At 40.5% G+C, this 10,900-nt stretch overlaps 2 protein-coding genes and 1 non-coding gene across 3 annotated transcripts; 2 read left to right on the top strand and 1 right to left on the bottom strand.

The window, feature by feature from the left end:
* Positions 1-268: 268 nt before the first annotated feature.
* Positions 269-2,194, top strand: LOC104818318 (thioredoxin-like 1-2, chloroplastic). Its single transcript, XM_010547855.1, has 4 exons — positions 269-801; positions 903-1,091; positions 1,408-1,572; positions 1,702-2,194. The coding sequence occupies exons 1-4, from the start codon at positions 583-585 to the stop codon at positions 1,942-1,944; spliced, it is 816 nt and encodes a 271-aa protein (XP_010546157.1). The 5' UTR covers positions 269-582; the 3' UTR covers positions 1,945-2,194.
* A 272-nt stretch (positions 2,195-2,466) lies between these two features.
* Positions 2,467-2,539, top strand: TRNAA-AGC. Its single transcript has one exon. It is a non-coding gene; the product is annotated as a tRNA-Ala (tRNA).
* Positions 2,540-3,119: 580 nt separating this feature from the next.
* LOC104818317 (leucine-rich repeat receptor-like protein kinase TDR) lies at positions 3,120-6,752 on the bottom strand. The gene is made up of 2 exons (XM_010547854.2): positions 3,781-6,752; positions 3,120-3,679 (listed from the first exon to the last, which is right to left on the bottom strand). Exons 1-2 carry the CDS (start codon positions 6,449-6,451, stop codon positions 3,264-3,266), a joined length of 3,087 nt encoding a protein of 1,028 aa, XP_010546156.1. The 5' UTR covers positions 6,452-6,752; the 3' UTR covers positions 3,120-3,263.
* Between the last annotated feature and the right edge of the window lie 4,148 nt (positions 6,753-10,900).

Here is a 10,900-nt window from a genome sequence, read left to right as displayed (position 1 = left end):
TGAGAAAAACAGAAAAAGATCTCTCTATATACTATATTTATCCATTAGTTGAGAGAGAGAGAGAGTGGGGCCTTATCCAACGAGGAAAAGCCTCAAACACAGTCAGCTACACGTTTCACGCGACGACACGACAGCGAAATCGTTTCTTATATGACGATGATGATGATGGATGATGGATGATGGATGATGGATATGCGGAAAAGGAGGTAAACATTTGGCACGGATTCCGAAATAGAAATGGTTTTGGATAAATTCTAAGAATCCAGTTGGGAGGGGGCACTGGAAAGGTCAGGTCCCACCCAGTAAACTCTGGGTTTGGTTAATATATACACTTTCTTCCTTCGTCTTCAACCCATTGATTTTGTGGTCAAAGAACAACCAATTTCATTGTCCAAATTCTGCACTTTGTTTTCTTCGTTGTGAATGCGAATTCGGGTCTTCTTTGGTTTCTGCAATTTTCCCCAAGATTCCTTCGAGGGCTCGATTTTTCCTCCCTCCCAAACATAAATTTTGAATCTTGTGCCTTTTCCCGTTCATCTAGGTCAGGGTACAGAATTGGGTTTTGATTGGTTTCAGACGGCCATGGCTGCTTGTTCATCGCTGAGAACTGGGGGTGGAGTCGGTGTTCATGTTTATGGGGTTTTCCCGAGAACCAAACACGGGTTTTCTGGGTTTTGTCCAATTTCTCAGGAAAACAAATCAAAATCGAAACTTTTTCCGGTTTTGAACCTCGAGTTGAAGGAAGTCTCCGTCGATTCAACAGATTTCACCAACCAAGCCCGAAACGTGTTCCCGTCCCCTGTAAGTCCCTCTACGTTTATTTACTCCAATCCTTTCACTCCTGTCGTTCTCAGTCGCTTTTAAGATTGTGAAATAACTGTTAACATGTATATGGGTTGCAGGCGAAAACATCATCAACGGTCGGTCTGAGCAGAGGCATGAGGTGGTGGGAAAGGACATCAACACAAAACATGTTAGAGATCCGCTCCGCCCAGCATCTTGTTGATTCCTTGATGAATGCTGGAGATCGATTGGTTGTTGTTGATTTCTACTCGCCTGGTTGTGGTGGCTGCAAATCTCTTCACCCCAAGGTGTGTATATATATTTGTGCGTGTGTGTACAATACAATGCTTACAAATTGGTAGATCATCTGGTGAACTTTTAGTCAACCCTTTGGATCAATTAGTTCGTTGGTATCGCTGAAACAGTTGGTGAACGTTTCGTATTATCCAAATGCAAAATCAGATATGGATTCGTATCTGCATTTCCATACGGATTGTATGATGGACCAGTGTTTTTACGCTCGGTTTAGATGCCATTCAGCTTGAAAACTCTGTTTATGTCACCGATTCGGTTGCGGATCTGAATAACTTAGTTCGTGTTTTTTTTAATGTTCTGTATTGACAGATCTATCAGTTGGCTGAATCAAACCCGGGTGTGCTGTTTCTGAAAGTGAACCAAGAAGAGCTCCGAGCAATGTGTCACGGCCTCAACGTTCATGTGCTTCCATTCTTTAGGTTCTACCGAGGAGTCGATGGCAAACTCTGCAGCTTCAGCTGCACCATAGCCACCGTAAGCAATTCCCGTACCATTCCACCAAATATGAGATTTCATGTTTCCAAGAAACAATCCGCGTTACATTGCTGTATTGCAGTTTTGATACTGCCGTCACAACAACCGATTTTTCTGTGGAAAATGCAGATCAACAAGTTCAAGAACGCGCTCGCCAAGCATGGGAGCGAAAGATGCAGCCTCGGGCCGGCAAAGGGTCTGGAGGAGAAGGAGATCTTAGCCTTGGCATCCGCAGGCGAGCTGCCGACGAGTCCGGAGCAGCTGCAGCCGTCCGAGAAGGAGATAACAGTGCAAGATTTCTCGGCTCAATCTGGGAGTTTCTCTGGTTTATTCAGGGAAGCAGAGGAGCAGCAGCAAAAGGTGACTCTTTAGGGTTCATTCGTCCTGAGAATTGGTAAATGTAATTATTTGGGTTCTCCTTTGGTATTGGGGGGGTGATCTCTTTTTTGTTCCTTCCCCATCATTGCCTTGCCAGATCTCCTATTGAATCCCCGCATTGGATGATCATGTATCTGAAATTAGAGTGATGATGTCATTACTCACATTCAAGAATATATAGTAATCAAGATTGTTGCTTCAACTTTGTATCAGAAAACATTGGATAAGGGATATTGAAATGAAACCCAATTCATAAACCCCAACTTTTTTTCTTAACTTGAGAAAGATCCGAACTGAAAACATTGAGAAGGAGAGGATTTGTCTTTTTCGCAACAGAGATGATGTTCCCAATCATTAAAAAACAAAGAGATAGGTATCTGAGATCCCTGTCTGTTTTATCCTTCACTTGAAAAAACCAGACAAAATCAACATCAATGACACACACGCAAACGAAGAGGCTCTGAGAATCTCTCCAAATCTGACCTTTGTACTGTTGACAGTGTAATAAAATATATAGGGGATGTAGCTCAGATGGTAGAGCGCTCGCTTAGCATGCGAGAGGTACGGGGATCGATACCCCGCATCTCCACTTCTTTTCAGTTTTGCCTGTTTTTTGGGCATTTCGGCAAATGCTTCCCCCCCTCCCCCACATTTCAGAGTTACTGTTTAATCTTCTTCTGCTCTGCGTATCAGAGAAAAACGAGCTAGCAGCATCGTTGTATACCGGCATTAACCGAACTAAACCGGTGATTTCTTTTCGGTTTGCAATTGTAGTGGGATGCTCTCGTGGTTGGAACTTGATACATTTTGGTATAAATATAAAAAAAAAATTCAAAACTATTACGAACAATCTTGTCATATTTGGCCCCTTGATCAGATTCCTTGGGGCAACAGGACCCTGCAGCCTTCGATTGTTTGGTTTCCAAGGTGCATCCCCCGGTACTCTCTTCTCCATTGGCAGGTAATGCTATCTCGACTTCCGACGTTGGATCGCCTGCAGCGTTGGGGGACAGTAACGGATGCAAAATGCCGCCTATGTGAGGTATGAGAGGAATCACACCATCACTCATTTTTTTAGTGTCTCTATAGCAGCCAACTTTGGCAGCATTATGACGTATTATGTTGGCCCAGACCTCCCCCCAAAAAAAAAATCTTGTATATATGTCATATCTAAAACATGAAATGAATTCAGAGGAAAGAGTCGGAGATTATGTTCATCCAATGAGATACCGATTCTATACCATCACCACCACCACCCTCCAAAAATATAGAAATTACATTAAAAAAAAAAAAGCCTTGAATTTTCAAACATATTAACATGCGCTCCCAATCTTCTTTGGGCATTTAACAACATCACCGCAAACTTCGTCTAAGCCGCCGTCGCCGTCGCCGACCACCTCCTTCCTCTTCGGCTTCGCCTCTTGAAGCATCATGACGACGTCTCTCATGGGCGGTCGGTCCGTCGGATTTCTGTTCGTACACGACAACGCGATCCTCAGCATCTGTTTCATCTCCTCTCTCACGACGTGGCACGAGCCGCCGACGCTTTTGTCCAGGATGTCGTCCGCGCCGTCCTTCGTCTTGAGCTTGGATCTCACCCAATCCACGACGCTGTTGCCTTCTCCGAACTCCGCGTCCACCGATCTTTTGCCCGTTATCATCTCCAGTAATATCACCCCGTAACTGTATATGTCGCTCTTCTTGTCCACTTGTAGAGTATACGCGTACTCTATATTAAAAACAAAAAATACAAATTGTTAATATATATTTATATATTTATTTATATCATTGTTTGTTAAAAATAAATGAAAAATAAAAAAGATGCCGTACCAGGGGCGATGTAACCGTAGGATCCGGCGACGACGGACATGGACTCGTCGGACTGGATCAGCTTGGCGACGCCGAAGTCGGCCACTCGAGCCTCCATCTCCGAGTCCAGTAGTATGTTGCTCGGCTTCAGGTCTCTGTGTACGATCACTGGCTCGCAGTCGTGGTGGAGATAGCTGATCCCCTGCGCTACGCCCACCGCGATCCTGTGCAGCGCCGTCCACTCCGCCGCCGCCGCCTTCTCTCCGGCGTGGAGGAGCTCGTCCAGGCTTCCGTTCCGCATGTACTCGTACAGTAGCATCGTGCACTCCCTGTTCGAGCAGCACCCGAGAAGCCGTACGATGTTCCGGTGACGGACGTTCCCTAGAACCTCCACCTCCGCCAGTGCTCCGCCGTTGCGCCGCCTGATCTTCCCGTTCTCTTTGTTCTTCCCCCAGAGCTTCTTCACGGCGATGATTTCTCCGTTCGGCATCTCCGCCTTGTACACGGTTCCGGTGGATCCCATCCCGATGATGTTGTCCGTCTTCGACAGGCATTCGACGACGTCCTCCGCCGTGAAATTCAACCTCTGGAATGCGGTTAGCTTCCACGGCCCGATCTCTCCGCCTCGCCGGCCGTCGATTCCGCCTCCGTAGCTAGCCTTGAAGCACCTTGTCGCCGCGACGAGGACGAAGAATCCGATCCCCATCGCCGCCGCCATTATCCATACGATGGCTCCTGCTGTCGTCTTGGGCTGTGGCTCCTTACGCCGACCGCCGAGATTCGCTTCGCCGTCTCCGGCGGATCCCGAGGCGCAAGGCTTCGCCAGAACATCGCCGCAGAGTCCCTCGTTGGAGGAGAAGAACGACGGATTCAGGTTGGCGAACGAACCGGCCGGAATCGGCCCGGTGAGCAGATTATGCGAGACATTGAATGTCATGATCGTCTTGGAGTTCCCGAAATCCGACGGGATTGTTCCTGTGAGAAGATTGTGAGAGAGATCGACGTCGGCAATCGACGGAAGCGTTGAGATCTCCCATGGAATGATTCCGGAGAGCGAATTCCGGCTGAGATTCAAACACAGGAGCTTCTCGCAATGTCCAATGTCCCACGGGATCGTCCCGTTCAAGGAATTCCCCTGCAGCTCGATCCTGTAGAAGCTCTTGCATCCAACGTAACTAGGGATTTCCCCGATCAAATCGCTGAAACTCGCAGTTAAGATCTGCAAACTTGGCGCGCTCCATATGTTCCCCGGTAACCTGCTGTGGAAGGAATTGCTAGAGAGGTTCAAGTACTGAAGAACAGGGGCTCCGGCGAAATCCACCGGAATCTCGCCGCTGAATCTGTTGTTGCTCAAATCAACGAACGTAAGGTTGCGGAGAGAACCGAAGCCGAGAGGAATCGAGCCATTTAGACGGTTGTTCTGAATCCGAAGCCTCCAAAGAGAAGTGCAATTCGTCAAGCTCCTCGGCAACTCGCCATTGAACATGTTGGAGAAGAGGATGAGCTTGAAGAGCGCGTTTCCATGGCAGAGCAATGGCGGAACTGTCCCTGTAAACGAGTTATTCGAGACATCCAGCACCGTGAGCTTGCCGTTTGATCCGAGCTTCTCCGGTAAAGCTCCGGTGAAGTTGTTGTTCCAAAGAAGCAATGTGCTTAGCTCCGGCAGTTCTCCGATGCCATGTGGGACTTCCCCGGTGAGATTGTTGCTGATCAAGCTCAGCCATGTGAGCTCCTTCAAACCAGAAAACCCTTCTGGAATACTTCCAGAAAGCTGATTACTTGACAAATCCAGAGACTTTAGAGCTCTCAAGTTGCCGTAACTCGCCGGAATCTCGCCGGAGAAGTTGTTGTCGAAGAGATACAAAGTTTCAAGCTTGGAAAGGTTGCCGAGTTCTTGCGTCAGAGTGCCCGAAAGGCTGCAATTCGAAACGTCCAAGTACTTGAGATTCGACAGCAACGAGAACTCCATTGGTATGCTTCCGGTGAATTGATTATACCCAATCTCCATGTGTTGGAGCTCTGGTAAGAACCCTAATCTTGGTGGCAAACCACCCTCAAGAACGTTTCCAGCCAGGTTAAGAAACTTCAATCTCTGTAAACCTCCATAGCTCGGAGGAATCTCTCCCTCGAAGTAGCTTCCACCGAAGTTAACCACTTCCAAGAAACGAAGACGGGCTACTTCCTCGGGCAATCGGCCATCGAAGTTGTTGCTGAAAGCGTCGAGCACTCTCAAGAACTTGAGCTTGGAGATCCCGGGAGGGAAACTCGAACCGAATGAGTTGTGACTGATATCGAGAGTCATAAGCTTGTAGAGCTCGAAAACAGAGGTGGGAAACGAGCCGTCGAGGGAATTGCCGCTAAGATTCAAGTGAAACAGGCCGGACAAGTAACGTATCTCGTCCGGGACACGACCGGAGAGGTTCCGGCGAGATAAGTCAAGGGAAGTGACTCGAGCCGTCACATTGTCGCACTCAACACCCGACCACGAGCACCAAACCGCATCACCATCCGCAGCCGCAGCCGTAGCCACGTCCCAGTCAAGGAATGCGGAAGGAGAGCCTTTAAGAGACGTTTTAATGGAGATCAGAGACACGAGTTCAGGAGGGAGCTTAGGCTTAGTAGATAGAACAAACCCGGAAAACAAAAAGAAAGGAAGAAGGAGAAGAGAGGGGTAGTAAAGATTCGTGTTCATGGTTGAGAGAGAAGACAATGGAGGAGGAAGGGAGGTGATGTCTTCTTGGATGGAATTAGGGTTTACAGAGATGGATATAAGAGAGGAGGAGGTTATGGAGATGGAGATGGAGAGGAGTCATGATGAAGGTGATGATTGTGGTGTGCGTCTCCGGTCTCGCTTTTGATGGTTGTGGCATTATGATGATGAAGCATATATTTTTTTTTTAGCAAAGTAAAAAAAAAAAAACCACTCCACACTCACACAGTGACTCCCACTTCCATGGTATCTCTATCTATCCCTATACTCAAAACCCTTCTCTCTCTCTCTCTCTCTCTCTCTGTTACTTTCTCACAAAGTAAACTGCATATGCATCTTAATCCTGTCCCTTTTTTATTAATATATATGTAAAATACGAAATTACAATTTTTTTAATCTTGAAAGATTATATAAATATTTATAATATTTATTAATCATAAATTAGAAAACTGTTTTTTATTTGTATAGAGAATTGGATAGCAAACCGTTTCCCGGGTTCCACATATGTTTAGCTTCATCATTTTCTAATGCCTTTACATATCTTTCTTTTACTTTTTTTGTTGTCTCCTCATTCGTTTATTTTACTATGGAAGACAAGACAAAATTGAATTTTGGTGGGAATGTATTCACACATGCGCATGCTTATGTATGTATGTATGTATACATATATATGTACATTATGCATGTGTATATGTATATATATGTACATTATGTATGTATCTCTAGGTGTGTGTGTGTGTGTGACAGGGGCTGGATTTTTTTTTGTTCCATCACAGGATCCAATAAAGCTATCTTCTGATCTCAGTTTCCCCACTTCCCCCCAAATACCCCACTATATATAATAATAAAAACAAAAGATCTAAAATGAAAATTATAAAATTAAAAGAACATACCATTTTGGCGCCCAAAATATTTAAGATGTAATCTCAATTCGGCGTCAGACACACACACACACACACATATATATATATTTCATTTATATTATATATAATTAGCAATGTGGGTTTTATGAAACTGATTACATAAATATTAAGAAATTAAACCCAATTTAAATAGGGTTAATACCAATCTTCAAATCAAAGTCTATTATTGTTCGTGGATAAACATTTCCAACCTTTTTTCTTATATCTTCATAAACTACAATAGAATCCAAAATCTGACTTTTTAATATCAACACTATATAATATAAATTGAATTCGGTGCGTTACTAATTTTTTTCAATTTAAAATCCTCTCCTTTTTTTTTTTGCTGGCTGTAGAATTTGACTTAACGATAAGCTTTTGTCATGATATCCGATTCTCCTTTTTTTAATCATGAAGGTTGGTTAAAAGTAATATCTTTTTTTTTTAGCTCTTACGATAAGAATTAAATATCATCATTATTCTTGAATTAATCATGCTAAATAATTATCATCAACGTATACTTAAAGACCCCGTGAACATAATATACCATTCACGAAAACGACATGTGATCTATTTTATCGTATATAAGCGCTTGAGATAACTATTACAAAGAATTATATTTAATATTAAATATTTCAAATTTGATTTGGTTATATAGTCGAAAATATATTTGTTATATTCTACTTTCTTCGGGTTGAAATATCTTGTACTCGAAGAAATTTATTTTCTTTTGATATATTACTAATAACAACAACTTAATCCATAGTACAAGGACAAATTTTTTTTTTTAAAAAAAATTATAACACAATAATGAACCAATTGATGAATCTCATGGTAATGAACGAACTAGGATGGTCATTTTAATTAAGTATGGTCTTGCATCTCTAGATATACATTTATGAGTTTTTGGGTCACCTCTCTCTCTCTCTCTCTCTCTCTCTATATATATATATATATATATATATATATATATATGTGTGTGTGTGTGTGTGTGTGTGTTATGGAGTTTATATTTGTGCTCCATTTCAAATCTAAGCAAGATACTCCCCCTTTTGTCTCCCACGTACCCGCCTCTCACTCATCATCCTTACCACTAAACAAAAGGGAGTCGCGCAACAACTATATATATGTGTGTGTATATATATATATATATATATATTATATGTATGTAGTAACATATACATTTACGTGTTACGTATAATTTTTTCATATAGGCATTTGAAAAAATAATGTATAAATCACCGTGTAGACAACAAACCTTATGTCTAGTTATTATGGTGTATATACGTGTATATATACACACACCATCATCGGGTCGATTCGTATATTATACACGTCTTTTTCCATATTGGAATTTTATTAAAGATTCAGTTATTGAATCAGTAAATGAATTAAACCCTAATAAAATTGGAATAAAATCTTTACACGGACTCTAATGTTTTGAACTCACACGGCAACACAACACAAACACACAAATAGCATCCTTTACTCAAATGGAAGAGAAGAATGTCGGTCGCTAAAGAGTAAGGCACTGAAAATTTTGAACATACGAAATTCATAAATAAATAAATAAATAAAAAGAATTCCCCACATTCGTCCTTCACTCGACGGACCATTGCCACATTGGCTTAGATTACATATAATTTTAAATCATTATATTCATGATGACATTTTCCTCTCAAGATTTACAAAGAAAGAATATTATTAAAACGTCCCTAGCTAACACACATCTCCAAGAGAAAGTGCATTCGTTCTTTTGGAATGGGAAAAAAAAGTCGTTTATATATATATATATATATATATATATTTACTGTAATTAATTAGAATTTCATAAAGATTTTAGCCGTTTCGTGAAACGTTTTTCGAATAAAATTTAAAAATACAGAGTAAATAATGAAGAATCTTCGTAGGCATGCATGCGCCTTCTTTCGCGCATGGCTTTTCCACGACAGGAGTATGGATATGGCATGTTTTCCATTTTTAAATATTACGGTTTTACCCCTCTCTTTTTGTTACCATATTTCCATCGTTTTTGTTCTTCACGTACTCATGTTTACATTGTTACAGATAATAATTGCATGGTGTTAATTGGGATTTAAGGGAATCGAATTTAAAATAGGTAAAATGGAACAAAAAAAAATTATGAAATGTGACAAATTAATACCTAAACTAAAATTTTTGTCTGAAAAAATTACTCATCGATCTTAACATAAAAAACTCTTTCGTGCTGACGTGTCATACAAATTTGCTCGTGAATTTCAGACGTGATTACGTGTCATTTGATCCGTGCATGCGTAGCAAGTCTACAGTTGACCATCTAAAATATTGTTATGAAAATTTTCAAATCTGATACAAAAATTTGTAAATTTTCTAAAAAAAAAGTTATATATATTCGAGGTGGTGTACACAAAAATATGTGAATTTCCACATTCATGTATGTTTTGCATATGGTTGGTTTTGTGAAAATGTAGGAAGATGGTTTTCTTTTCTTTTTTTTTTTATATTCCTTCTAATTGTAGAAAAAAGTGGAAAATTTCTTTTTTTGGGTAAAAAAATTGTTTACCGAAGGTAATTAAGAAAAAAAAATTACCAAAAGTGTTTAAGGGAAACATCAGGTAGAAAACAAAAAGAAAATGGTCATAGGATGATATATATTGTTGTTAGGTTTTCTCCAAAACTCATAATCATTGTTCTCTAACTACTATGACACCCTCGTGATTCTTCTATTATTGTAACAATAAGATATTAAATTTTATGCAAGGGTGGTTGACTCAATTGGTAAGTGGGGTATGCTCGAACCCTACCCTTGGTAAATCACATGTTATAAAAAAAATATTAATTTTTTTTAGGATTTATAGTTTAGGGTTAGAAGGAAGTGAAAATTTACCAAAACCACAACTTTATATTACATTCAACAAAATTAAATACTAATTGGTAAGTGAGCATGTCTCGCTCCAAGTCCGATTAGTCATGGATACATAAGACATCAGACATCGTAAGACGGTAATTTATCCCAAAAAAATGTATATTGAAACAAAGGTACGATGAATTTCCAGATTATCAAAAAATATAATAATAAAACTCGTTTCATGTGATAGGTTTCCGATAAGTAAAATTCTGGTCCGACCCTTTTTATCTCGAACTTGTCTAATAAAAAGATCAGAGTAACATTGTTTTAGTATTGAGATTTTGAAGAAAGCATTTCGTTCTGAAACTTTAATTACTAATAGATTTGGAATTGTTTTAAAAGCTTAGTTTGCCAGTTTATAAATTTTGAAATCGTTTATTTATCCTTTTGACAATTGAATTGGTTGGACTAAAAGTTTAGAATCGGAATTAAATTGAGATAGTTCTATAATTGGGATTTCATATTGTATGATATTATATCGGACGCTTGTGTTTTTTTTTTTGGGAAATATACATTTTAAGCTACACAATAAAAAAAAAAAGGTAGTAAAGAAAAGATGTAAGGTTCCACAAAGAGAATGATGAGAAAATTGAACATGCTTCAAAAGTGAAACAAAGATGG

This window comes from Tarenaya hassleriana, unplaced genomic scaffold, assembly GCF_000463585.1.
Source record: "Tarenaya hassleriana unplaced genomic scaffold, ASM46358v1 Cleome29, whole genome shotgun sequence".
Classification (NCBI taxonomy): Eukaryota; Viridiplantae; Streptophyta; class Magnoliopsida; order Brassicales; family Cleomaceae; genus Tarenaya; species Tarenaya hassleriana.
This window is presented reverse-complemented; position numbering and strand designations above follow the sequence as displayed.

What these genes read in the sequence shown, in the direction of transcription:
- LOC104818318 (XM_010547855.1), top strand. Translation starts at nt 583, where the DNA reads ATGGCTGCTTGTTCATCGCTGAGAACTGGGGGTGGAGTCGGTGTTCAT. An exon ending in GCAAATCTCTTCACCCCAAG is followed by an intron (nt 1,092 to 1,407) that starts GTGTGTATATAT and finishes CTGTATTGACAG; the next exon opens with ATCTATCAGTTGGCTGAATC. An exon ending in TCAGCTGCACCATAGCCACC is followed by an intron (nt 1,573 to 1,701) that starts GTAAGCAATTCC and finishes TGGAAAATGCAG; the next exon opens with ATCAACAAGTTCAAGAACGC.
- LOC104818317 (XM_010547854.2), bottom strand. Translation starts at nt 6,451, where the DNA reads ATGAACACGAATCTTTACTACCCCTCTCTTCTCCTTCTTCCTTTCTTT. An exon ending in CTACGGTTACATCGCCCCTG is followed by an intron (nt 3,680 to 3,780) that starts GTACGGCATCTT and finishes TTTTTAATATAG; the next exon opens with AGTACGCGTATACTCTACAA.